Raw genomic sequence first — 27,636 nt, 5'->3', positions numbered from 1 at the left:
CATACAGTATAAAGCCAACACAAATGCCCCATACAGTATAATGCCCACACAGTCTCCCATGCAGTATAATACCCATACAGATTCCCCCATACAGCATATTGCCCCCCCCAGCTGCCCAATACAGTATAATGCCCCCTTAGCTGCCCCTAGTGCTAGTGCCCTTGCAGATAGTGACACAGTGCCGATGTATATAGTGCCATGTACCTAGCGCCACAGTGTCCCCTGTAGATAATGCCCCTATATAGTGCTACAATGTCCATGTAGATAGTACCACACCCCCATGAAGATAGTGCCAGCCCCCCCGTGTAGATAGCACCATTGGGACTCCCTCTAGGAGCGGAATCCCCAGCCAGAGCATAGGCCTGGGATTCCGCACCTAGAGGGAAGCCCTGATGTCACTGTCCATATATGGACAGTGACTTCAGTGGCTACTCCTTTAGCGGAATCCCTGTTGCCGACACTGACCGGGGATTCCGATCCAGGAGGAGCCACTGACGTCAATGTCCATATATAGACAGTGACCTCAGGGGTTTCCTCCAGGAGCGGAATCCCTGGCCAGATCATCAGCAACAGGAATTCCGCTCAAGGAGTAGCCACTAATTCTGAAGTAGGGAACCATCAGCTGCCTGCTTCAGAATTAGTTCAGAGCGGAGGAGCAGAGGGAGCTCCTCCGCTCGCCAAGCACTCCCCAGGCACTGCGCTACTGTAAGCGCTGTGCACAACGGTACTGTCCATATATGGACAGTGACGTCAGTGGCTACACCTTGAGCAGAATCCCTGTTGCTGTCTCTGGCCGGGATTCCGCTCCAGGAAGGGCCACTGACGTCAATGTCCATATATGAACAGTAACCTCAGGGGTTTCCTCTAAGAGCGGAATCCCCAGCCATTTCATCGGCAATGGGGATTCCACTCAAGGAGTAGCCACAAATTCTGAAGCAGGGAACCATCAGCTCCCTGCTTCAGAATTAGTTCAGAGCGGAGGAGCAGAATGAGCTCCTCCACTCTGAACTAATTCTGAAGCAGGGAGCTGATGGTTCCCTGCTTCAGAATTAGCTTGACAGCAAGACATACCCCCAGCCGCCCGGGACAGCGGGACAATGTCCGGAATCCGGGTCTGCCCCGCTGAATCCGGGACGGTTGGGAGGTATGACTGTGCGTGTATTCACGGTCTCTAGATAATTTATAAAATGGCTGTCTGTCTCTATGAGATGTTGTCATGTAGCTAATAAAGATACATTTAACCCCTAGGCGCACCACGACGCAATAGTACGTCCGGGTGACCGGTGTCTTAGCGGACGGGGACGTACAGTTACTGCACAGTTCCCTGTGCATATCGTCGGCGATAGTGTGCATCGGAAACCGGGAGGCCAGCTGTCCCTGACAGCTGACACTCCACTGTATGCCGATCAGCGGCTTATTTCTGCTGATTTCGGCAATTAACCCCTTAATTGCGGCGATCGATTGAAATTGCCGCATTTTAGAGGTTTCTAGCACATTGGCAGTCCTCACAATAAAATCGTGAGGTTTGCAGATGGCTAGCATGGCGACCGGAGGCCAAATATTGGCCTCCGTGTCTGCCATGTACGGAAGCCTATCAGGACCAGCCTCCTGATAGACTTCCTGTCAGAGTGACAGGACGTCACTGCCGTTCGCGATGCACACTGTCGGCGACAGTGTCTGTGACAGTCTGCATTGGGAACCGGGATGTCAGTTGTCCCTGACAGCTGACACTCCACTGTTGCCGATCAGCGGCTCATTGCCACTGATTTGGGCAATTAACCCGTTAAATGTGGAGCTCGATTGCGATCTCCGCGTGTAGGGGGTTTTTAGCACATCAGCAGCTCCCATGCAATTGTGGGGGCTGCTGATGCTTGTGATGGCACCCGGGGCCAGAAAACGGCCTCCGGGTCTGCCATGTATGCAAGCCTATGAGGACCAGCCTCTAGCTGGTCCTCGTAGACTAACTGTCAGAGTGACTGTGATGTCACACGGACAGTTGGAATACATTACACTACCTAGGTAGTGTAATGTATTCTAGCAGCGATCAGAGCTGCAGGTAAAAAAAAGAAAGTGTAAAAAGTAAAGAAAAAAGTAAAAAAAAGTTAAATATGTTTTACAAAAGTGTAAAAATAAAAGATTTTTTTTTTCGTAACGACCCAATCTGTAAAACTATAATGTTATTTTTACTGCACGGTGAACGCCGCAAAAAAAAACAAACTGAAAACAATGCCACAATCACTATTTTTTGGTCACCACCCCTCCCAAAATATAGAATAAAAAGTGATCAAAAAGTCGCATGTACCCCAAAATAGTACCAATAAAAACTACAAAGAGTCCCGCAAAAAACAAGCCTTTACACCGCTATTTTGACTGAAAAATAAAAAAGTTACGGCTCTCAGAATATGGTTACACAGAAAATAAATTATTTTATAAAGAAGTGATTTTATTGTGCAAACGCAGCAAAACATAAAAAAAACAATATACACATGGTACTGCCGTAATCGTACAGACCCGCAGAATAAAGTAAAATAGTCATTTATAGCGCATTATGAACGCCGTAAGAAATAAAGAATTCAAAACGCCAAAATCACTGTTTTTTGGTCACCAAAGCTCTAAATAAAATGTAATAAAAAGTGATCAATAAGTTGTATGTACCAAAAAATGGTACCATTAAAAACTACAGCTCGTCCCGCCAAAAATAAGCCCTCCCACCGCTCAATTCATGGAAAAATAAAAAAGTTATGGCGTTTGGAAGGCGTGGAGTGAAAAACTAAAATGGAAAAGCAAAAAAGGATCAGTCCTGCAAAGGTTAATTAATTTCTATTAAAAAAATAAATTATTACCACATAAGGGGTTTTGTCATACTCGGAAGAGATTGCATTACAAATTTAGGGCAACTTTTTTCTTCTTTATCTCTTGTGAAAATGAAAAAAATTCAACATTTTAGTGGACAAAAATGTTTATATTCATTTGCACAGCCTAATTCTACTAAATTCTGCAAAAACCTGTGTGGTATAAATGCTTACTATACCACTAGAAAAATTCATTGAGGGGTGTAGTTTCCCAAATGGGGTCACTTATGGGGTGTTTCCACTGTTTTAATCCCTCCTGGGTGTTGCAATCGCGACATGGCACTAAAAACCAATCCAGCAAAATCTGCACTCCAAAATCGAAATAGCCCTCTCTCCCTTCTGAGCCCTGCGGTGGGTCCAAACAGCAGTTTATTACTACATATGGGATATTTCCGTAATCGGGAGAAATTGTTTTACAAATGTTGGGGTGCATTTTCTTCTTTATTCCTTGTAAATATTTAAAATGTCTGTTTTTTCAGAAAAAAAAGTAGATTTTCATTTTCACAGACTAACTCCAATAAATATAGCAAAATACCTGTGGGGTCAAAATGCTAACTATACCCCTAGATAAATTCCTTGAGAGGTGTAGTTTCCAAAATGGGGTCACTTTTGGCGGGTTTCCACTGTTTTGGCACCACAAGACCTCTTCAAACCCAACAAGGTGCCTAAAATATAATATAAAAATAAGCAGGCCCCAAAATCCTGTAGGTGCTCTTTTGCTTCTGAGGCCGGTGTTTCGGTCCATTAAGACACTAGGGCCACATGTGGGATACATCTGGGCAATAAATATTGAGTTGCGTTTCTCTGGTAAAACCTTCTGTGTTACAGAATTTTTTTTATTATAAATGAGTTTCGGCCAAAAAAAATGAAATGTGTAAATTTCCCTTATACTTTGCTTTATTTCCTGTGAAACGCCTAAAGGGTTAAGAAACTGTCTGAATGCCATTTTGAGGGGTGCAGTCTTTAAAATGGGGTGATTTATTGGGGGATTCTAATATATAAGGCCCTCAAAACCACTTCACAACTAAACTGGTACCTGTAAAAATAGCCTTTTCAAATTTTCTTGAAAATGTGAGAAATTGCTGCTAAAGTTCTAAGCCTTGTAGCGTCCTAGAAAAATAAAAGGATGTTCAAAAAACGATGCAAACATAAACTAGACATATGGGAAATGTTAACTAGGGACTATTTTGTGTGGTATTACTATCTGTGTTACAAGCAGATACATTTAAATTTAGAAATATACAAATTTTCTCTAAATTTTGGGGTTTTTCACGAATAAATATTGAATTTATCGACCAAATGTTTCCACTATCATAAAGTACAATATGTCATGAGAAAATCTCAGAATCGCTTGGATAAGTAAAAGCATTCCCAAGTGTTTACAAGTGACACATCAGATTTGAAAAAAATCGGCTGTGCCACAAGGCCAAAACAGGTTGCGTCCTAAAGGGGTTAAAACAAAAAATACACCACACACAGAGAAGACAGGGAGGAGAATGTAAGGGCTGCTCCTCACAAATACTGACAGACATGACGAGATGTTGCTGTAGGTAGAAATACTTTATAACTTCTGCTCCTCAATTATGTATTATTCAGCTGTTATATACCTGGACAGTGTTATCTGAATGCCAGTTGTCACATGATATGGGTCACATGACTGACGCCATCTTTAGTCCATTCAGTTATCCTATGGGTGCATTACTATGGACTAAACCATTATTTACTTATTTCTTTAGACAGAGGCAACCGCACTGATATAAGAAAGGCATGTGAGCAGAATTTGAAATACATATATATTAGAAATCTGTATTATTTTCTATTCTATAAATTAATAGAAACATTTTTAAAAAATAGACAACCCCTTTAAAAGTAGACCGTTTACATTTCCTCCAGTTGTTCTAGAGAGTAATCAGATGTGGTAAAAGGCAAAGGACATTAAACCAATTGGTGCAGTCTTAGTTTTATGGAAATGTACATTACAAGAAGACCATACAGTAGTTGGCAATTCCAAATATTTATTACTGTAACGATAAAGTTTTACCTAAGGGTTCACCTAAAATGTATCATGATAACCTCATTAGAACATTGATTTTGGGTCATAACCTGCTCATTAGGCCATACTTTCTTGGAGTACAGTATGTGTCTATCTGCATACAATATTTTTTTTATTACAGTGTGTAGTCCTGCAGAAAAAGAGCGCTCACAATTAAGTTGGCCATAGACAAATCAATCTGCTTCTTATCCTACCAGAATTAGGATTCCTTTTCACTGGAAGGAATATTCATGTCCAGAGCACAGTACAAACATTCCTTACCTCCCCGCTTCCTTGTGACTCATTTTGCACTAGCCAATCATGATGCAGCAGGAGTGACCGTGTCTGTTGTAGGACCTGCAGTTCCTGTATCCTCCTAAGCACAGCTTCATTCACCCAGTAGAGAGATAATATTCCTCCCTATCAACCTTTGTATCATATACTGAGCACAGTAACAATCTTTGACAGAATAGATTCTGTTTATGTTACATCACAGCTATACAGGGTTAGACAGAAGCAAGCTGACCCTCCCGCAGGCAAAGTACAGCAGCTTTTAGCATGAGAACACTTTAACCCCTTAAGGACACAGCCTGTTTTGGCCTTAAGGACACAGCCTATTTTTTGTCACTTTATGTTGTAATAACTGCGGAATGCTTTTACCTATCCAAGCGATTCTGAGATTGGTTTCTCGTGCTAATTAACATCACCCATTTGTCTACTTTAGATTGGCATCGTTTTTTGAACATCCTTTTATTTTTCTATGACATCACAAGGCTTAGAACTTTAGCAGCAATTTCTCACAATTTTCAAGAAAATTTTCAAAAGGCTATTTTTACAGGGGCCAGTTCAGTTGTGAAGTGGATTTTGGGGTCTTATATATTAGAAACCCTCGATAAGTCACCCCATTTTAAAAACGTCACCCCTCAAAGTATTCAAAACAGCATTTAGAAAGTTTCTTAACCCTTTAGATGTTTCACAGGAATTAAGGCAAAGTAGATGTGAAATTTTCAAATTTCTTTTTTTTTTTGCAGAAATTCATTTTTCATCTATTTTTTTTTGTAACACAGAAAGTTTTACCAGAGAAACGCAACTCAATATCTATTGTCCAGATTCTGCACTTTTTAGAAATACCCCACATGTGGCCCTAGTGCACTTATTGACTGAAGCACAGGCCTCAGAAACAAAGGAACACCTAGAGGATTTTGGGGCCTCCTTTTTATTAGAAAATATTTTAGGCTCCATGTCGGGTCTGAAAGGCTCTTGCGGCACCAAAAGAGTGGAAATCCTCCAAAAGTGACCCCATTTTGGAAACTATACCCCTTGAGGAAATTATCTATGGGTATAGTGAGCATTTTAACCCAGCAGGTTTTTTGCAGAAATTATTGGAATTAGGCCGTGAAAATGAAAATCTACATTCTATCAAAGAAAATGTAGGTTTAGCTAATTTTTTCTAATTTCCACAAGGACTAAAAGGAGAAAATGCACGACTACTTTTGTAAAGCAATTTCTCCCAAGTAAAACAATACCCCGCATATGGTCATAAACAGCTGTTTGGACACACGGCAGGGCTTAGAAGGGAAAGAGCGCCATTTGGCTTTTGGAGCTCAAATTTAGCAGGAATGGTTTGCCGAACACAAGTCGCATTTGCAAAGCCCCTAAGGGACCAAAACAGTGAAAACAACAAAAAAGTGACTCCATTTAGGAAACTACACCCCTTGAAGAATCCATCTAGGGGTGTAGTGAGCATTTTGAACCCACAGGGGTTTCATAGATTTTATTAGAATTGGGCAGTGAAGATAAAAAAAAATCCTTTTTTTCCAATAAGACGTAGCTTTAGCTCAACATTTTTCATTTTCTCAACAAATAAAGGAATAAAAGAACCCCAATATTTGTAAAGCAACTTCTCTTGAGTACGGCAATACCTCATTTGTGGTCATAAACTGCTGTTTGGGCATACGGCAAGGATCAGAAGAGAATGAGCGCCATTTGGCTTTTGGAGCACAGATTTTGATGGATTGGTTTCTTGACACCATGTCACTTTTGCAAAGCCCCTAAGGTACCAGTACAGTGGAAACTAACCAAAAGTGACTCCATTCACAAAACTACACCCTTGAGGAATTCATTTAGGGGTGTAGTGAGCATTTTGACCCCACAGGTGTTTCAAAGATTTTATTAGAATTGGGCAGTGAAAATAAAAAAAATCCTTTTTCTTCAATAAGACGTAGTTTTAGCTGAAAATGTTTCATAGTCTCAACAAATAAATGACAAAAAGCACCCCAACACTTGTAAAGCAACTTCTCCTGTGTACGGGAATACCATATATGTGGTCATAAACTGCTGTTTGGGCACAGAGTAGGGCTCAGAAGGGAAGGAACGCCATTTGGCTTTTGGAGTACAGATTTTGCTGGATTGGTTTCTGGTCGCTATGTCGCATTTGCAAAGTCCCTGTGGGACCAAAACAGTGGAAACCCCCCAGAAGTGACCGCATTTTGGAAACTACACCCCTCAAGGTATTCACCTAGGGGTGTAGTGAGCATATTAACCCCACAGGTGATTGCAACATCGAGTGCACACCAATTTCTGCCAGAGTGAAAATGGTTTTTCAATAGATATGCCAATATGTGGCGCCCAGCTTGTGCCACTGGAGAGACACACCCCAAAATTTTTTAAAAGGGTTCTCCCGGGTATGGCGATGCCATATATGTGGAAGTAAACTGCTGTTTGGGCACACTGTAGGGTTCAGAAGGGAGGTAGCGCCATTTGGCTTTTGGAGCGTGGATTTTGCTTGTAGTAGTTTTGTTTTGAGTCTTACTGGTGTTTCAGTTTATAACGTGGGGTTACATGTAAGGCGGGCGGAGTATATAAGGGGCATAGCCAGGTGGTATAGTGGGGTAAAAAAAAACAATACAATAATTCATAGATGTGTGTTATGCTGTGACACAATCCTTTCTGCACAGGCCGGTGTCGCACTAATAAATGGTCTTTACTTATTCCCCTTTTGGTCCACACTCGGCACCTTTGAAGTTTGGGGAATTTTGCTGGGAAAGTGTTGTCCTGGTATAATACGGGCACCCTCACTTCCAGCAGATATGTTTGGGCCCTCCCCTTCCTGGTTCCCTTATTTTAGGGGCCTTGATAATTCGCCACTTGAAACAGAAGAAACGTTCCCCTCGGGCTGGCACAACTGCATATTTTTATTTCCAGGTAAGTATTAGCCCTCCGATCGCCTTTGCAGCCACCGGCAACCCAACGATCACGTTGCTGGGGTGCCGGTGGCTATAAACTCCTCACATGCTGCGATCTCTATTGAACGCAGCATGTAAGGGGTTAATCGGTCGGATCGGAGGCTAGCTCCGGTCCTGGCCGATACCTCAGGGTGCCAGCTATAACATACAGCTGTCACCCGGCGGTGATGTCGCTGACTGAGCTCCTGAGCCAGCTCCATCTGTTTCACGTACAGTTACGTGGAGATGCGCGAAAAGACCATCTCCCATCACGTAACTGTACGTGAAATGGCGCGAAGGGGTTAAGAGTGTGCTACAACTAAATAAACCTATGAAACATATTTCCATTATACACATCCAATCAATTTTGTGACATACCGTATTTTTTGGACTATAGGACGCACCTGATTATAAGACGCACCCAGGTTTTAAACAGAAAATAGGAAAAAAGTTCAAGTTTTACTACTTTTACAAAGCAAAAACTATTTGTTAAAAAACAAAAATTTGTTTTGTTTCACCACATTTTGAGAGCCATAACTTTTATATTTTTTTTATCGTTTGAGGGCTTATTTTTTGCGGGACGAGCTATAGTTTTTATTGGCACCATTTTTTGATACATACGATTTTGTGATCACTTTTTCTTTCCTTTTTTTTTATTTTTTACATTGTGCTTGGGGAAAAATGGGAAAAGTTTTTTCTTTTTTTTTTTAAGCACTTCACAAAATTTATCTAAGGCCCCAGCACACGAACGAGCTTTTGCGGCCGCAATTCCCCCGAAAATCCACTGGAGAATTGCGGCCCCGTTCATTCCTATGGGGCCATGCAGACGACCGTGGTTTCCACGGTCCGTGCATGGCCCAGGAGCCTGGACCGCAGAAAGAATGGGCATGTCTTATTACGGCCGTGTTCTGCGGTCCAGGGTCATAGAAAATAATGGACGCGACCATGTGAATGGCTCGCGATTTGCGAGCAGCTCGCTGGTGACACTCCGCTGCCGGTCGACCTGAAAATCATGGCCGAGCACATGGCTACTGTCGTGTGCATGAGGCCTAAAATTTTTTTTTGCACATTTTGTTAGTTCCCCTAGGAGACTTGAACCAGCGATCATTAGATTGCTAGTACAAAACACTGCAATACATGGATGAGTTACGGAAACAGCCTAACTCGCTGAGCTATGCTGTTTCCGTAACTCCCATAGTAGTGAACTCAGTGAGTTACGTGGTTTTCATACTCCCGACCATGTCATCAGCTAGAACGGGGTTTAGGGGTGGGACCCGCATCTATCTGACATTTAGCATACTACGGTGTTTCCGTAACTACTATTCAGTCCTCTGGGAGTTACGGAAAGAGCGTAGCTGAGAGAGAAAAGCACTGGCACTGGCTAGAAATAAATAAATTATTTGTTTGGATAAATAACTCCATATTAGTGTGCATAGTACTTCTTTTCTCTATTGGATCGGGTTGGGCCCCTACTAATGCACCCACACCATTACCTAGTGCTATCCGAACCTTGTAGCGTAGCTCAGAGAGTTACTGTTGCCGTAACTTGACCATGTACACTGTTTTCTGAGCTACCGAGTTCCGGAAACAGCGTAGCTCATAGTGCTACACTGTTAACGTAACTCCCATTCACTTCTATGGGGGTTATGTAAATAGCGTAGCTCAACGAGCACTCGGCTGTTTCGATAACTCCCGACCACCTAACCAGGAGGTAGCCGGGACACAGCGGAGCGAGTAAGCTAGAACGGGGTTTAGGGGGCCCCATTCTAGAGATAGGTGCGGGTCCCAGAGGTGGGACATGCATCTATCTGACATTTATGACATATCCTGTGTGTAGTGTCCCAGTACACTCCCTACTTCCATAATAGGAGTAGTTGTCGTATGGTAGTAGGTTTGTCACAATGTAATAGTACTGTGTCAGTATGCCTCTGTTTTGTCATGTATTTCCTGTGCATACACTGTGTATATTATCATTTGCTGCCATCTATGGTTGACCCACTGTAAGTGCATGTGAGTGTAGGATTTCAATTACTGCTGAGTCATAACCAGTTTTCCCTCCAGAAACTTCTAGTATTCTGTGGGTGGAGACTGTAGCCCAGCCTACCTCTTAGCAGAGGGCAGGAAAACCAGTGCAGACGAGTTCTGGGGATTCTAGTATGAGGTGTCGGCAACCCATGCTGTGCAAGAGATGGCAGGGACTCTACAACTACCTACCTGCCACGCCGAGGAGCTGCATGGTGAATCTCACGGCCCATGCAAAGCACAGATATTCCTAGGACCCTTCACCAGTCCATACAGAGGGGATAACATATAAATTTCTACCGCCTCTGAGAAGGAGAGAATCTATCTGCCAGAAAGGAGCAGTTTCAACAGGAGCCTTTCTGCAATCCTGGACCTTAAAGTAGGCCTCCGGTCAAGTCCAGTGCTCCGTGGTTTCCAAGCCACGTGTCTTAGGTCCGCGTCCGGCTGTCGGATACCACGGCCCAGTAACCGTGAGTAACTACAATTTCCCTCAAGTTAGTCACCCGCCAGGAGCCAACCGGTGCAGATCCCTTCTGAAACCATAAACTGCATAATCTGAGGAAAGTACTGTGTCAGCATCCCTCCTCATAAGCATATCCCTGCAAGTCAGCTAACAAGGGGTCCTCCTCACATGCACACTCCACTATACTTGTAATGAGAGACTGCATTGCTGTGAATTATTGCTGCACTTTATGGAAGTTCTCCTCAGTAAAGAGACTTTTGGTTAGCAGAGAACTGTGTCGGATTTTGCTTTCCATTTTTTGACAATTGACTTGCTGCGTGTCCTAAGAGAGGTGCCCAGGGTAGGACCCCACTGCCGCGACCGTGACAATAATAAACCAGCCATTAGGGGGACTACTACCCCCATCAGGTTCTCTCATAACATCTGCATCCTCTGGGATACCACATGAGGATATGTCCTTCACCCCTATAAATGCTGCGGTTGCTATTGACCGCGGCATTTAACTAGTTAAACGGCCAGGAACAGCACCATCTCTGTTCCTGGCCGTTAGAACAGCATGTCAGCTGTAATACACAGCTGACACCTGCAGTGTATGGAGCGGTCTCTTCATGTGAGCCCGCTCCGCTCCAAACCTCATCCCCTCCCTGCTTCATGATGTGCCGGCACATCATGGCTCGGGAAGGGGTTAAGTAAGAAGCGGTCAGGGGGCCCGGCGCTGCCGGGTCCCTCGACTGCCGACTATAAGACACAGGGACTTTATAGCAAGATTTATTCTTGCTAAAAACTGAGTCTTATAGTCCGAAAAATACGGTACATAGTAATTATAGTTAACAATTGTCTTTTCAGGCTGTATTATTAACATTTCTTATTATGTGTTTTGGCACCTATATACATCGCACAGTCTAGTGTTCATTTATTCAATATAATTCCAGTCAAAACGCATAATAATGGTTTGCTTACCTAAAATGACCCAACTGATAATTTGGTTCAGCAATGGCAGTCCTTGTTTGGCGGCTAGGCTGGAGTGGGTTGTGCTGACTACATATATGGAAATTGCAAGACTTAACATCTGAAAAGTAAATTAACAAAATAGTCACATTTGTTATGCAGTACATAAGATGTGCAGAAGAAAATAAACCCCTCATTTAGTATTTATACATATTTATATCTTTACTCCACGACCTTACAATACCTGTTTTGTTTTTTATGTTTAAATTTTTGCTCCCATAACCTTTTTTTGGTGATAAATTCATTTTAAAACTAGAATTTTGAAAAAATGCTTGGCATTATTATTATTGAACTAATATAACTCTGGTCAAGGCATTAAAATTATACAAACATATACGGTAAATGGAAGTGTTTATTTAAATATAAATATATATATTTATATTAAAAGTATAAAGCAGAAGCACTCACAAAAGGCAGTTGTATGGGTGCCAAGCAAGTCGTCCTGATCCAAGGACTAAATAATGTGGAAAACAAAGAAATCTTGCGCCACTTCAATATGTGAAGAAATGGTGGTTTATTCAGTCAACAAAAAGCTTTTTGTTGACTGAATAAACCACCATTTTTTTCACATATTGGAGTGCCGCAAGATTTTTGTTTTCTATACATACACATTACCGTTCAAAGTTTAGGGTTACTTAGAAATGTCCTCATTTTTGCAAGAAAAGCACAGGTTTTTTCAATGAAGATAACATTAAATTAATCAGGAATACACTCTATACATTGTTAATGTGCTAAATGACTATTCTAGCTGCAAACGTCTGGTTTTTAATGCAAGATCTACATAGGTGTATAGAAGCCCATTTCCAGCAACCATGACTCCAGTGTTCTAATGGTACATTGTGTTTGCTAACTGTGTTAGAAGGCTAATGGATGATTAGAAACCACTTGAAAACTGCTGTGCAATTATGTTAGCACCGCTGTAAACAGGTTTGCTGTTTAGAGGAGCTATAAAACTGACCTTCCTTTGAGCTAGTTGAGAATCTGAAGAATTACATTTGTGGGTTCGATTAAACTCTCAAAATGGCTAGAAAAACAGAGCTTTCATGTGAAACTCGACAGTCTATTCATGTTCTTAGAACTGAAGGCTATTCCATGCGAGAAATTGCCAAGAAACTGAAGATTTCCTACAACGGTGTGTACTACTCCCTTCAGAGGACAGCACACACAGGCTCTAACCAGAGTAGAAAGAGAAGTGGGAGGCCCCGCTGCACAACTGAGCAACAAGACAAGTACATTAGAGTCTCTAGTTTGAGAAATAGATGCCTCACAGGTCCTCAACTGGCAGCTTCATTAAATAGTAACAAATAGAAACTGGGGAGGGAACCTCCAGCTCACCTTACACACTCCAGTGTGATGTGGATTGTGGATTGCACTCGGATCCTCGTGTCGGCACACGGCAGGCTAGCAAGAAAGGAAGAAAGTAGGATCCAGCGCTGGGTGGAATTAAAATGGATTTTCTGTTCCAAGTTTAATGGAATGGATTAAAAGGAAGTCCAGTTGTATGTGGTCCTGGGTGTGTGAGAAGTGGAGGTAAGTGTCCTCGAGGCCTTACCTCCACTTCTCACACACCCAGGACCACATACAACTGGACTTCCTTTTAATCCATTCCATTAAACTTGGAACAGAAAATCCATTTTAATTCCACCCAGCGCTGGATCCTACTTTCTTCCTTTCTTGCTCTCATTAAATAGTACCCGCAAAACGCCAGTGTCAACATCTACAGTGAAGAGGCGACTCCGGTATACTGGCCTTCAGGGCAGAGTGGCAAAGAAAAAGCCATATCGGAGACTGGCTAATAAAAGGAAAAGATTAATATGGGCAAAAGCACACAGACATTGGACAGAGGAAGATTGGAAAAAGTGTTATGGACAGATGAATCGAAGTTTGAGGTGTTTGGATCACACAGAAGAACATTTGTGAGACGCAGAACAACTGAAAAGATGCTGGAAGAGTGTCTGTCAAGCATGGTGGAGGTAATGTGATGGTCTGGGGTTGCTTTGGTGCTGGTAAAGTGGGAGCTTTGTACAAGGTAAAAGGGATTTTGAATAAGGAAGGCTATCACTCCATTTTGCAACACCATGCCATACCCTACGGACAGCGCTTGATTGGAGCCAATTTCATCCTACAACAGGACAATGACCCAAAGCACACCTCCAAATTATGCAAGAACTATTTCGGGAAGAAGCAGGCAGCTGGTATTCTATCTGTAATGGAGTGGCCAGCGCAGTCACCAGATCTCAACCCCATAGAACTGTTGTGGGAGCAGCTTGACCGTATTGTACGCAAGAAGTGCCCATCAAGCCAATCCAACTTGTGGGAAGGCCTTCTGGAAGCATGGGGTGAAATTTCTCCCGATTACCTCAGCAAATTAACAGCTAGAATGCCAAAGGTCTGCAATGCTGTAATTGCTGCAAATGGAGCATTCTTTGACGAAAGCAAAGTTTGAAGGAGAAAATTATTGTTTCAAATAAAAATCATTATTTCTAACCTTGTCAATGTCTTGACTATATTTTCTAGTCATTTCGCAACTCGTTTGATAAATATAAGTGTGAGTTTTCATGGAAAACACAAAATTGTCTGGGTGACCCCAAACATTTGAACGGTAGTGTGTGTGTGTATATGTATATATATATATATATATATATATATATATACACACACACACACACACACACACACACACACACACACACACACATATATATTGTAGCAGTGCAGCTACTGGACAGTGCAGAAACTCAGGTTTTAAGCAACCAGGGAGCATGTACAGCAGAGAGGGTTTTCTCTGCTGTTGCTTGGGTGTAAAGCCTGGAATAGGGCCTGGTTTGCTGGAGTGTGATGGAGAAGGGCGGGCTTCCACTCCATACAGACAGTCCAGGTCTTGGGCTGTCTGATGAGCTTAGTTAGGCTTCACCTGAGACGGCTCTTTAATTCAGGGGTGTGCAGTTCACACAGGGCTCTCAGTCTGGGGAAGACATGCATGCTAGCCTGTGAGATTCACCACCGTGTAAGGTAAAACTGTGAAGGTTTTGAGGTGCTGGGCACAAGGCTCAGTGTCTTGTAGTGAGGGACACCGAATGTGTTCGTTAGAGGCTGGACGGCCTAGGGTTTATTTTGTATGTTTTATTGTTGTAACACGGACTGCTGTGGTGAAGACGATAAAGCTAGCTGCGGCTGGTTTAAACCTTTTATTCAAGGAGTTGGAGTGAACTTTCTATGTGTGCCAACCATCTCAACCGGGAGATGGCGATCCTGTGAGCTAAGTGGTCCCCAGGTTGTCACAATATATATATATATATATATATATATATATATATATATATATATACACACACACACACACACACACACACACACACATATATATATATATATATATATATATATATATATATATATATATATATATATATATCCACACACATACCCCATATATAGTCAAACTACTGTTTGGACACAAGGCAGAGCTCAGAAGGGAGCACAGATTTTGCTGGATTGGTTTCTGTGCACCATGTCGCATTTTCCGAGCTCCTGAGTTACCAGTGAAGTCACTCCACTTGAGAAACTGAACCCTTTGAAGAATCCATATAGGCACATAGTGGGATTTTCAACCCCACAGTTGTATTGCTGAATTTATTCGAATTGGGCTATGACAATGAAAAATTTCATTTTTCCTAATAAGATGTAGTTCTAGCTGAAAATTTTTTCATTTTTACAGGGAAGCACCTCAACCTTTCAAAAGCAGGTACAGAAATACATCATATGTAGTTATAGACTGCTGTTTGAACACACAGTAGGGTTCAAAAGGGAAGAAGCGCCATTTTGCTTTTGAAACACCGATTTTGCTGGTATGGTACCATCTCACATTAGCAAATCCCCTGAAGTAACAACCCAATTGAAACCCCCAGAAGTGACGCTATTTTGGAAACTACATCCCTCATGGGATTTATTTAGGGGTGTAGTGAGAATGTTCACCCCACAGGGTTTTTTCAGAAATTAGTGTGCAGACAATGTTGAGAGTTAAAATGGCAATTTATCTATAGATATGCCATTTCAATGCCCAATATGTTGTGCCCAGCTTTCGCAACTGTAAAATGATGGCCTTCTAATTATTATGCTGTGTTTCCTGGTTTTAGAAACACTCTTCATGTGGTCCTAATCTTTTGCCTGTACATACGACAGGGCTCAGGAGTTAAAGTGCACCATGTGCATTCGAGGCCTAATTCAGTGATTTCCACAGTATTGGTTCAAGATTGCAGGGCTCTGAGGTCAATTAGTAAAAAAAAACCCCAAGAGGTGACCCCATTTTGTCCATTTTGACTTATCATAGGGTGTAGTGAGCACTTAGACCCCACAGGTGTTCGTCAGAAATTAATGAGAAGCGAATGATAAGTGAATATTGTCATTTTTCCACTGATATGCCATTTCAGTGTGCAATATGTTGTACCGAGCTTGTGCCACTGGGGACACATACCCCATAAATTGTTAAGCGGGTTCTCTCGTGTAGGGCAGTGCCATATATGTAGATGTGAACTGCTGTGGCCACACTGTGGGGCTTCAGAAGGAGGGGAAGCACCATTTGGCTTTTGGTGTGCGGATGCTTTGTAGTGGCTTTGTTTGGGGTTTTACTGGTATTTCAGTTTATAATGTGGGGACATATCTATGCTGTGCGGAGTACATTAGGGAATAATGAGGTGGTATAATAATGGGGTAAATAATAAAATGAATAATCTATAGATGTGTGGTGCACTTTGAAGCAATTCTTTATGCGCAGGCCAGGTAGTGGAAAAAGATTGGCCCTTCTTTAGGCAAAATTATTCCTTTTATTTTTGTTGTTTTTGCCTTTATTTGAACAAACATTTTTAAATTATTTTAATTATGTGGCGTGTAATATATAATATATAATTATGGATACTTAAAATATTCTAAACAACCAATAACATGGTTTTGCTCAATTGTAGGGATTTGCTTTGTACTTACACAGCATGAATTAAGCACAAGATATTGCCTCCGGATATAAACAGCACATTATATGCTAAAAGTAGATTTTTCAGGTCAGATCCATAGAGGTTTTAGAGAAGCAAATCTATTTCATATTTGATTTCATGGGAACCTTTGCAACAGCTGCCGAAATTTAAAAGCAATTAATAAACTTAACTGCCGTATTTCTCAGAGGCAAATATATGACACCATTACATGATGCGGCATTATTTCACTCATGTTTTTTTCAGAGGTGAAAAGTAAAAGCATTATTTTTTTACGTTTTTTGCTGCTGAGAACATTTTCAAAATGAAAAATTCTTGAATTCCTAAGGCAACTGTCAAAAGGTCAGTCTGAATGGTGAAAAAGGTCAGTTATGAGCTGATAATTCTTTGTTATGAGAAAGTGATTAACACAGACCTCTGCTATTCCCTGATCAATTACAGTTAATTTTAAAATGATCAGACTCCTAATTCTTCTGTACAATACATTTTAATTAAGAAGGAACACAACATGAAATCAGACGCTGCCAGCACCCATCAGCAGGGGACACTGTGCTGAACGCTTTAAATGTAAAAAGTAGCATGTAGCGCTTATACATCCATCAATGACCCACTTTCCTACGTCCTTCCAATCTCTCTCTCAAACTTTCATGTTTTGTTTCTCCCAAATGGATGAGGAGTCTCTAAATCTCTCTTTTTAATGAACTTACCATTGCCAGTTGGATGAATTATCTTTTTGCTTTCCAAAATGCTACCATGTAACTTCTATCCTCCCTTTATTTATTCACCCCCATCATGTTGCGACCCCTTCATTCACCCCTCTTTTTATAAGTATTCATTGTATTCTAACCAGTTCAACGTCTCTCACTAGAAGTTAGATTCAAAAGTAGAAGCAACTTTGTTACACGAAGGGACTGTGGAGTCTCTTGTTTTTTTTTTTTGCCACTCAGCAATGGTTCTTTATGGTAATGTCCCATTATAACATCCATGCAAAAGGATTTGTGGAAGTAGCTGTGGATAATCTTTACACGTGCACCTGCCTCACTGCGCTTCTTTCATATACACAGTCCAACAATCAGGCCCTTGTTTCGTGAGCAACCAATATTTGCATACCGAAAGGGGAAGCCATTGAACAATAGTCTAATTCGAAGTGACATCAGAATGAAAAAGAAAATCAAACACTTTACTAGCCACTCGGCGTAGGGGAACCTTTGCGTGTCTGAATTGTCAGCATTGTAACGCTATTATTAAAGGTGATAATATTTATCACCCAACTAAAGGAAATAAGATTGCGGTGAAAGGTTTTTTCCAGCTGTGAAACGAAAAATTTCATTTATTTGTTAAAATGCCCGTGTGGAAAAGCATATGTTGTAAAAACCGCACGCTAGTTTACACTAAGTTTAAATGAGCATAAATCTAATATTAAAAAATACAAAGATCTAAAACTGCAGGAAATTGAACAAAAGAAAGGAAATAAAAATTGAAGTAGAGAGGAAAGAAATAGGACGTAAATTCCATGAAACAGTATCTAGGCATTTTTTTTATATGAATCATCACATATGTGACCTGAGGTGGCAAATACTAGAACAGTTGGATGGAAAACATGATGAGGATGAGAAAAGGCGATTATGTTTTTTTGGATTAGTAGGCTGGAGACACTGGAACCCAAGAGATCAAATGAAACCAGTAGTTTTAAAGTATTCCTGTGAGCAAAATGTGTATATTAAAGGATTTTTGTATTTTCTGTATAAACACAATGTTCCTTGTGTCCATGTAGCTGTGAGGATTTTTATTTTATACTATATATTTATTTATATATGTGTCATGTTTTTTCAACTATTTAAGCCACTCAATCCTACCTTACCTGCACACATGAGTAAGGGGGGTGGTCTCTCGAAACATTGTGGTAAGATGAGGAGGCATGAGAAGGAGATCTCCACGTTCTCGGCTTCGAACATTGGAATAAAAAAAAGGACTGGAATTTGTCCTATTGAAGCGACTTGCAGTTGTGAGTACGTCTTTTCATTACTTGTAAGCCCGAGTAAGGTGTCGTCATACAATGTCACAGTTACACAGGTTGAAAAGACACAGGTCCAGCAAGTTCAACCTTTCTTAATAAATTATAAATTGTTGTTTTTTTGCTAGCTTAGATTAGTTATAACCCCCAATGCCGTTTGTCAGTAAGTAATCAACAAGCCCTTTCTTTAAATGCTGACATAGTATCTGCCATTACTACCTCTCTGGGTAGGGCATTCCATAGTTTGACTCCTCTAACTGTAAAGAACCCTTTCCTATAGTCATCTCTGAAATGTCTTTCTTCCACAGGCAATGAACATCTCCTGGTCCTTTAGAAAGAACAGACTATATGCCAGTGCTTTGTATTGACCCCACATATACTTACGCCACATTTTGTTAGGGGATGTCCGTTGATCCCTGTTTATGTTAATCCCGTCCTGAACAGTCCCATTGCCAACAGCATAATGCAGCCAAAAGGTCGTCCTGATACATTATGTTGGCCTCATATGCAGTTTTCAGCCAAAACCAATAATACAGCACTTTTCTCCAGCACAGAAATTCTATATAATCTGGCATTTCACAAAACCAGAGGAAGAAATATTAGCAGTTCTAATTTGGCTGACAAAAACTTATTTTTGGAATTCATTCTGGAGGTTCTGTACACTTGACTACCCAATCCAAAATATTGGAAAATTGATCAGTTCCCATTAAAGCAGATTGAAGCGATTTTACTGTACCTGGTGGTCACCTAAACATCTGTTCAAGTGGATTCCATTATTTATGCTGCAGATGAGGGCGTGAATTAGGGATGATGAGATTGTCTATCATGAGTTAAAATGGGTGTTTTGTATGATACGATCTTAAAGAAAAAGTAGTAATGTTGCCCGTACCAATGAGTCTACATATCAAGATCCAGTGCAATTCAGAAAAAGAAAGTTGGACAATAACGGATTGGCAGAGAAAGATTTTCTCAAAGTTTTGAGTCTAAATATAAAATGAACAACATAGAAATTCACATAGTCTGTTAGTTCAGGAAGACAAGGGCTTCTTTATTTTACACTTATGCTGACCTGACAGATGTGTACTTTGAAATCTCTTCTTTCAACAGCTCTGTCTCTCTTCTTCCAAAGCCATACAAGAGAAGCCAGGGAAATGAGAAGCGCTAGCAGTCCAGCGCAGGTGCTGTATAAACAAGACAAGCAGCATATTAATCATCACATTTCAGCAATGCAACCGTGTAATCTATTCACATCAGTCTAGTACACCAGTCCAAATGGAAGTTACGTTTCATGAACATAGCGGAAACTGCTTGCTGCCAGCTATCAGTTATTGCTTCAAGAGTGCAAAGCAAGAACATTCGCAAGTTCCTTTTGGACACCGAGTTATAGGAAATACTTCCAACTTGTAATTTATGCCTCCTGAAATATTAGATAGATAGATAGATAGATAGATAGATAGATAGATAGATAGATAGATAGATAGATAGATAGATAGATAGATAGATAGATAATACACCGTTCAGCACAACATTTATAGGTGTTTTCCCATGAGGGACATTTATGACATATCCACAGCATATGTCATAAATGTCAGATGTGGGTCCCACCTCTGGGACCCGCACCTATCTCCAGAACGGGGCCCCCTAAACCCCGTTCTAGCTTTTTGTGCTCACACTGACTTCCTGATTACATGGTCGGGAGATCGTTTCATATATGCTGATTTTGTAACTCCCATAGTAGTGAACTCAGTGAGTTACGTGGTTTTCATACTCCCGACCATGTCATCAGCTAAAACGGGGTTTAGGGGTGGGACCCGCATCTATCTGACATTTATGACATATCCTGTGGATGTCATAAATGTCCTTCAGGGGCAAACCCCTTTAGGGGCGCTAAACGGCAACAGTATAAAGACACGCTGGTGGTTTAGGGCTCTAAAATCTAGTGACCGGTTACTTTTAACCCCTTAAGCACCAGGCCTGTTTGGGTATTAATGTCCAAACCATTTTTTCATCCTCACATTCCAAGAACTATAACACTTTTATTTTTCCGTCAATTTAGCTGTATGAAGGCTTGTTTTTTTGCTAGTTTCCAAATGGCACTTTCAGGGACATATGATTTATTGATCAGCTTTTAATAATTATTTTTTGGAAGGGAATGCAAAACAAATACAGCAATTAGGCCATTGTTTTAGCGTCGTCACCCCCCCCCCCCCCCCACTACTTATTGTACGGTAAAAATATAATGTTAACTTTATTCTATAGATCAGTATCCATGCAGCGATACCAAATATGTATTTTATTTTTTGCTTTAGTACTTTTGCACAAAGAAAACATGTTTCATGATAGCTTGTCTTATTGCGGGATGAGATGAGTACCATTCTGGGTTACATATAATTTAACGACTGATTTTTATTAAAGCAAAATTTAGGGGAAAATTAAAAAAAAAAAAAAAAGTATAGCACATTTCAATACGTTTTTTCTTTCTTTTTTACCCCATGCGGTATAAATTATTTTACGGGTCATTATGATTGTGGCAGTACCTGATAAAAGGTGAACCATTTTTTTTTATAATAAAATAATTAATAATGATTAATTTATAATACATAATTTAAATGATTTATCTTGTTAGGGGAGTACTTTTCAATTTTATTAAACAAAATTGTAATTGAATTAATATAGAAGTTACTGATTAGTAAGCATGATATAGCAGATATCGATCGGTAAGCATGGATACAGCAGTTATCGATACATGTACACGACAGTAGTTTTCATCCGTAATTACAGATGAAATTGCGGACCTATTAATTTCTACTGGCCACGGACACCTTTCCAAAAAATTTACCAATGTGTATCTGTGATGTAGAAAAATCCTCAAAATATAGAACATGTCCTATACTTGTCCGCAATTGCGGCACGGACTTGCCGATAAAAGTCAGGAGTCGCTTGCACAACTGCGGACGGCTACGGATGTGTATCCGTCATATACGTATTTGCGGACAATAAAAACCCTTACTGTCGTGTGCATGAGGCCCAGAAGCGTAGTAGCGGGGGGCGGTGGCCCCAGGCCCACTGAGATGATGGGGCCCACCTTGACTGCCCCGGGCATGACTAAAACTAGCCTCCGCCGTCTATAGGACGCAGATACAATTACATGCATAAGCGCTGAATGATGCTTATTGGCAGGGCAGAATGATTACATCATCGCACCACCTCTGTTGTTGAAAGGAGCTGATTGACGGGGCATGTCACTCTTCCCTGACAATCAGCGCCTTTCAACGACGCTAGGCTTCCATTGTTGAAAGGTGCTGATTGGCGGCGAAAGTCATTCTGCACTGCCGATCAGTGCCCTTTAACGACGCAAGCATCGTACAGCCCCATCAAACCTGCTCAGAAGAGAGCATGCCTACATTGACAAAGTCGGCGCAGGGACGGGATCAAGGTGAGTATGTCAAGTTTGGGGTTTTTTCACTAAAATGTGTGAGCGGCATTATCTACGGGGGAACTATATGTGGGGCACTAAATACAGGGGGTGCTATATGTGGGGCACTATCTACAGGGGGGCTACATGTGGGGCACTATCTACAGGGGGGCTACATGTGGGGCACTATCTACAGGGGGCTACATGTGGGGCACTATCTACAGGGGGCTACATGTGGGGCACTATCTACAGGGGGGCTACATGTGGGGCACTATCTACAGGGGGGCTACATGTGGGGCACTATCTACAGGGGGGCTACATGTGGGGCACTATCTACAGGGGGCTACATGTGGGGCACTATCTACAGGGGGGCTATAGGTGGGGCACTATTTGTAGAGCGCTATCTACAGGGGGGCTATATGTGGGGCACTATCTACAGGAGGATCTATGGGGGCACTATCTACAGGAGGATCTATGGGGGCACTATCTACAGGAGGATCTATGGGGGCACTATCTACAGGAGGATCTATGGGGGCACTATCTACAGGAGGATCTATGGGGGCACTATCTACGGGGGGGATCCATGGGGGGCACTATCTACAGGGAGCACTGTGTGTGGGACACAGTGTATGGTACGATTATAATCAGAGACACAGTGTATGGTGCAATTATAATCAGGGACGCAGTGTATGGTGCTATTAAAATCAGGGATGCAGTGTATGGTGCGATTATATTTGGGTGCATAGTGTATGGCACCATGAGAATATTATCTTCGTTTATAGGTGCAGAAATGTTTGAAAAGTGAGAAGCTGAAGACATCTGAGCGACAAACTGCAGAAATGGGATGTGGCCAGGAGAAGTCATCAGAGGTCTGAACCGGATGGCAAAGAAAAGAAACCATTAACAACTAGAATATGAAAAGATATCACCGGTGAGTCACTTGATGTAAATGTTAATTCTGCCTCTAATCAGTACTGTAGCCACTGAATGATCTGCAGCGAGATGATGGGTGGTATGATTTTTTCTTTGTGAAACCGCAACCCCAAGCATATCCTAACCATTGTTCGGGTCATGCTGGTAGCAGTAGTTTTACGCCGTACAAACCTATAAGGCAGGGGTAGCCTGGCTGGTATATAAAGGGATGATGGGTTTTTTTTATACAGGAATGATGGTTGCAATACAAAGGGATGATGGTTGCTATACACAGGGATGATGGGAAGTCCAGCCATCATCCCTGCATTAACCCCCATCATCTCTGTGTATACCAGCGATCATCCCTGTTTATTACCCACATCATCCCTGTATATACCAGGCATCATCCCTGTTTATAACCCCCATCATTCCTGTATATACAAGGCATCATCCCTGTTTATAGCCCCCATCTTACCTGTATATACTAACCAGTCAGGTATATACAGAGATGATCGGGGTTATATACAGGGATGATGGCTGGTATATACAGAGATGATGGGGTTATATACAGGGATGATGGCTGGTACATAATTAGAATGCACTTCAGTTGTGAACATGCGTTAGGGAGGGCCCACTGGGTTGCGGCCCACTCGGATATGTTTTGCCCCCCCCCTGTGCTAAACCCCTAGCTACGCCTCTGATGAGGCCTTACACAATCTCTTCATTAGACCAGTAGAGGTAAATTAGACATAAAACACCTTGTTGCATAGAGCTGTAATGCCATATTCACACATAGAGAAGTTCGACATATATTTTTCGCTGAGTTTTTATTGGCGTTTTCTTTTCAGACGCAGTTGTTTTTTCATTTTAAAGCAGTTTTTCCATTTAAAATAGGCTAGATTTACACGAGCGCGACAAATTTACGCGCGTAAATCTGGTTGTGTGCATTGAATTTTTGCATCAGTGTACTTTGCGAGTGGCATGTGTTTTTCACGAACTTGCAAGCCCTTATTTTTTTTCAATGTATTGATGCGTGAAAAACACACAGCAAACGGATGCGTGTCCGTATGCTGTCCGTGGTTTTCACGCACCCATTGACTTCAATGGGCGACTAGGTATGTGAAAACGCACCAATATAGGACATGCAGTGAGTTTCATGCAATGGACACTCGCTGCATGAAAACTCACGCATATGTGAATAGCCCCATTGCATAATCAATGGGTCCGTGTGCTGTGCGCTATTTCAACGCACAGAACAAGGATGAGAATCACACTCCTCTGAATGAGCCCTTAGAGGAAGTCCTAAAAACAACAGATACAGACCCGGACATAAAGGATAACATGTACTAAAAAAAAATTCAGGATGCACTAAAAACGCTAGGAAAACAAAAATTACCCACCCATTCAAACAACAACAAAAAAAAACAAAAACAGACTTATACCCAACATCAGGACACACTTTTTTTTTTCACATTAGAAAGCAAAAACGTAAGAAAAAAAAATAATCTTTACAAAAATCATACAAAATTGCCCTGGTCTTTACCCGGCCTATTCACTGGCCCCAGCTGCCAAACTGATTTCAAGTCTGCTATGCTGTATCCTCTCACCCATATTTCACATGTGTAGTTGGATGGCATATTGCTGTATGGCACTTAATGTCCAGAATCCGTGCCCGTCACAATATGTGTTCCAGCTGCACACAGAAAGCATTGCAAGGAGGCAGCACAGGACATTGAATATGAGCCTACAGCTGCTACCAGAGTATTGCGGCTGTGTCTACATACGTTTAATAAAACCATAAATACATTTTCCTGCTAAAAATAAGCATATGGACTCAAGAACATTTCATATTGTACAAATACACAGGCCATATCCATTTTCTTGTCTAAGTGAACTTTCCAGACACTATTTGCTCTATCCTCTTATAGCCCAAAAGAATTATCAAGCTAATAATAGAGCACATGACATTTGTTCTGACAACTGGAACCAAAGCCGTTCATATTATTAACAAGCTGAAAAGGGTTCTACAAAGGATGATAAAGTAATCTTGTATTTGTTGTAGCTTATTTTTTGTCCTTAATGGTAAGCACATGGGTTAAGAGGGAAGATGTGCAGTATTTCAAATGGGAATGCAAGCTCTGAAGTATTTGCTGACCTTAGATATATGGTTCATTGCTCCTTGTAATGAAAAATGGAGACAGCTATCGGGAATAAAAAATAAGTATATATCTCCATCTATTTCATAATGGAAATGAGATAAAGCATGTGAGCGAGAGAGGAGTGTGCTGCTGACCCAATACTTACACATTAACTATTTTCTAAGTGCACGTACAATAAAACATACAAAGTTGCAAAGGTTTCTTAAGGGCTTAAAATCCCATATAAAGGAAGGAACAGTAAACATACTGTTATTGAGTGGCTCAATAATGGTCTGTAAATAGGTCTCAAATGACTACTAGTGCTAGACTTGTGTATACTAAAGTCAACAATGAAGAGGAGGGGCATAACAAAAACAGTTTACCTTTCTTACCTATTGGACTCAATAGTGCTGCTACCAAAATTTGTCTCATACCTTTCCCCTCTCACAGCAGTGGCTGCTCTCTCCCCCACAACAGCGACAAGGATGCCCACTCTTATCCAGTAATCACTGCAGAGCCTCCCTCCTTCTCCCCAATAGTCACAGCAGGGCCGCGTCTGAAACTTTGCACCAGCAGTCACACCCTTCCTTATATCATTGTAAGTTGTCCACCCTTTCCATCAGCAGTTATAGCAGTGTCCCCTTTTTGCTCAATAGTCACAGCTGTGCCCCTTCCTATTTCCTTACTAGTAATTTCATAGTCTACCTTACCCTATTAGTCAGAGCAGTTTCTCCTTTATTCCTGTAGTCAAAGCACAGACCCCATCAACGTTTTCTCCAACAATCACAACAGGGTTTACCCCTTCTCTCTAATTGAAACAGCAGGGGCCCCTTTTTCTCCTCCAGCAGAGTCTCCGCCAGCCTCCAGTACTCACAGCAGGTCCCCCCCTTTCCTATATTCTCATCTGCAGCTGTGAGCAGACTCCTCTTATGTGAACAGTATATTCTAGGCAGATGCATGTAGCCTTAAATGCCTATATAGATCAGTTATCAATGCAGGAGATGCACACGTAGTGGTCAGCATCTGACAGCCGCTCTCTCCACGCAGCATATGTGACCATCTCTGAAGGGAAAGATGGAGCCTGATACATTCAGTGACAACCCTGTTTCAAGCATTCTGCACTGGATGGAAGCACCCGGCCGCAAAATGAATGCAGGTGTTCGGATTTCTTATTTTTTTTAAAGTATTCCATTATATAAAATATCCCCCTGTCATGTATAAGCAGTGAATACCATTCACAAGACATATTTGTTAAGATTTAATAACAATATCAATGGGGACTGTTTGGAGGCATACAAGTCTTTTTTTTTATTAGTTTGAGCAATGTTGGCAATCTAATTTTTTTTTTATTTTTTTTTTAAGGTCACACAGCTTATAATAACGGTTTCTAATACAAACAAATATATGAAAAACATATATGCCATATATGCTCTATGCCAAATCTACTCCAATTTTGTAAGCTAAAATTATATTGATAGACCATGATAAATAAAATGCCAAACTGAACTAAAAAATAAATAAAGTCTTCCCATATATTTCTAGGACTATGACCTAACGTCAAAACAGACATTACTGAGGTTTGCAAAATAGCAATATTCTGCACATCATTAATGCTTTCCGCACAAACTTTTTTGCTTCATTCTGGTTCCTGTTTTCCTTCATAACATAAAATAAGGAAGAGTGTTATCTGGGTGATATAGCCCCTAGTACCTGAGAAAATAAATAAATAAATACTCACTTGTATATTGAATTTTTATTGTACCATTTTTTTAATAAAACGTTCATTTTTGGTGAGCCTACAATTTATTAAACTATAAGTAGCGATATTAACAAATTGACAATGCACTGCATCACACAACCGACTAATATGTAGTTCTTTTATTCACAAACTTCACCTGAAAACGTGTTTGGCTTTTTTTTCCCCCATTTTTTTTTTTTTTAATGATTCTTTAGACTCTCGACAGAAAACTTCCTTTATACACCGATTAAGTGAGTAGTAAAACCAGCTTTGCACTGCTCATTCTTGATTGTTTGCTACAGGGCAAACATTTGTACTTTATTCACCTGTTATAAAATAAACTGGTATATCTGTAGAATAAAATTAAAGGACCACTTCCGTTATCACAGTTTACCCTATTTTATATGGTTATGCTTTTAATCTACTTGCTGTCAGCACTCTACATTTTTTTTCATCTCTTAACAGCGAGGTTTCCGCCGTGTTTCTGAATCCAATTCGTCACTTAGGCAGCACCAATATTGATTTGATTTTTTTTTTTAGTATGAAGCTAGCAGATTCACAGACCATAGAAAAATCTAGAGCAATAATTTAACTCATTTTAGTAAATAACAGCATTAAAAGTAATATGAGTAAGAAGTGACTGGCAGCACATTGTATGGAATTAAACATTTAACATTTTCCACAAACTTTGCTTTCATTAACCTCTGAAATGCAGGAACAGGTTTTATCTTCTGTTAATTGGGGCCCCTTTGTTTTCAGGACATTTAGGTTTTTTAGTGGTCAGAATCCCACCATTCACACTTATATGACATGTGGACAATAATACAGGCTGT

General features: G+C 41.0%; 1 protein-coding gene across 7 annotated transcripts in view; it reads right to left on the bottom strand.

Moving 5' to 3' along the window:
* PIGN (phosphatidylinositol glycan anchor biosynthesis class N) overlaps positions 1-27,636 on the bottom strand; it is a 372,057-nt gene that overhangs the window by 100,849 nt on the left and 243,572 nt on the right. For all 7 annotated transcript variants that reach the window (XR_012847699.1, XM_075826730.1, XM_075826731.1 and 4 more), the window contains 2 exons: positions 19,670-19,781; positions 11,554-11,662 (listed from right to left, as the gene is read on the bottom strand). Coding sequence is in view for 6 of the 7 variants with exons in the window: in XM_075826730.1 (XP_075682845.1) it covers positions 11,554-11,662; positions 19,670-19,781 (221 nt within the window). In the remaining variant the exon portion in view is untranslated. The remainder of the gene's footprint in view (positions 1-11,553; positions 11,663-19,669; positions 19,782-27,636) is intronic.

The sequence above is a fragment of the Rhinoderma darwinii genome, chromosome 5 (assembly GCF_050947455.1).
Source record: "Rhinoderma darwinii isolate aRhiDar2 chromosome 5, aRhiDar2.hap1, whole genome shotgun sequence".
In the NCBI taxonomy this organism is placed as follows: Eukaryota; Metazoa; Chordata; class Amphibia; order Anura; family Rhinodermatidae; genus Rhinoderma; species Rhinoderma darwinii.
Note: the sequence above shows the minus strand (reverse complement) of the source record. Positions and strands in the feature narration are given on the sequence as shown.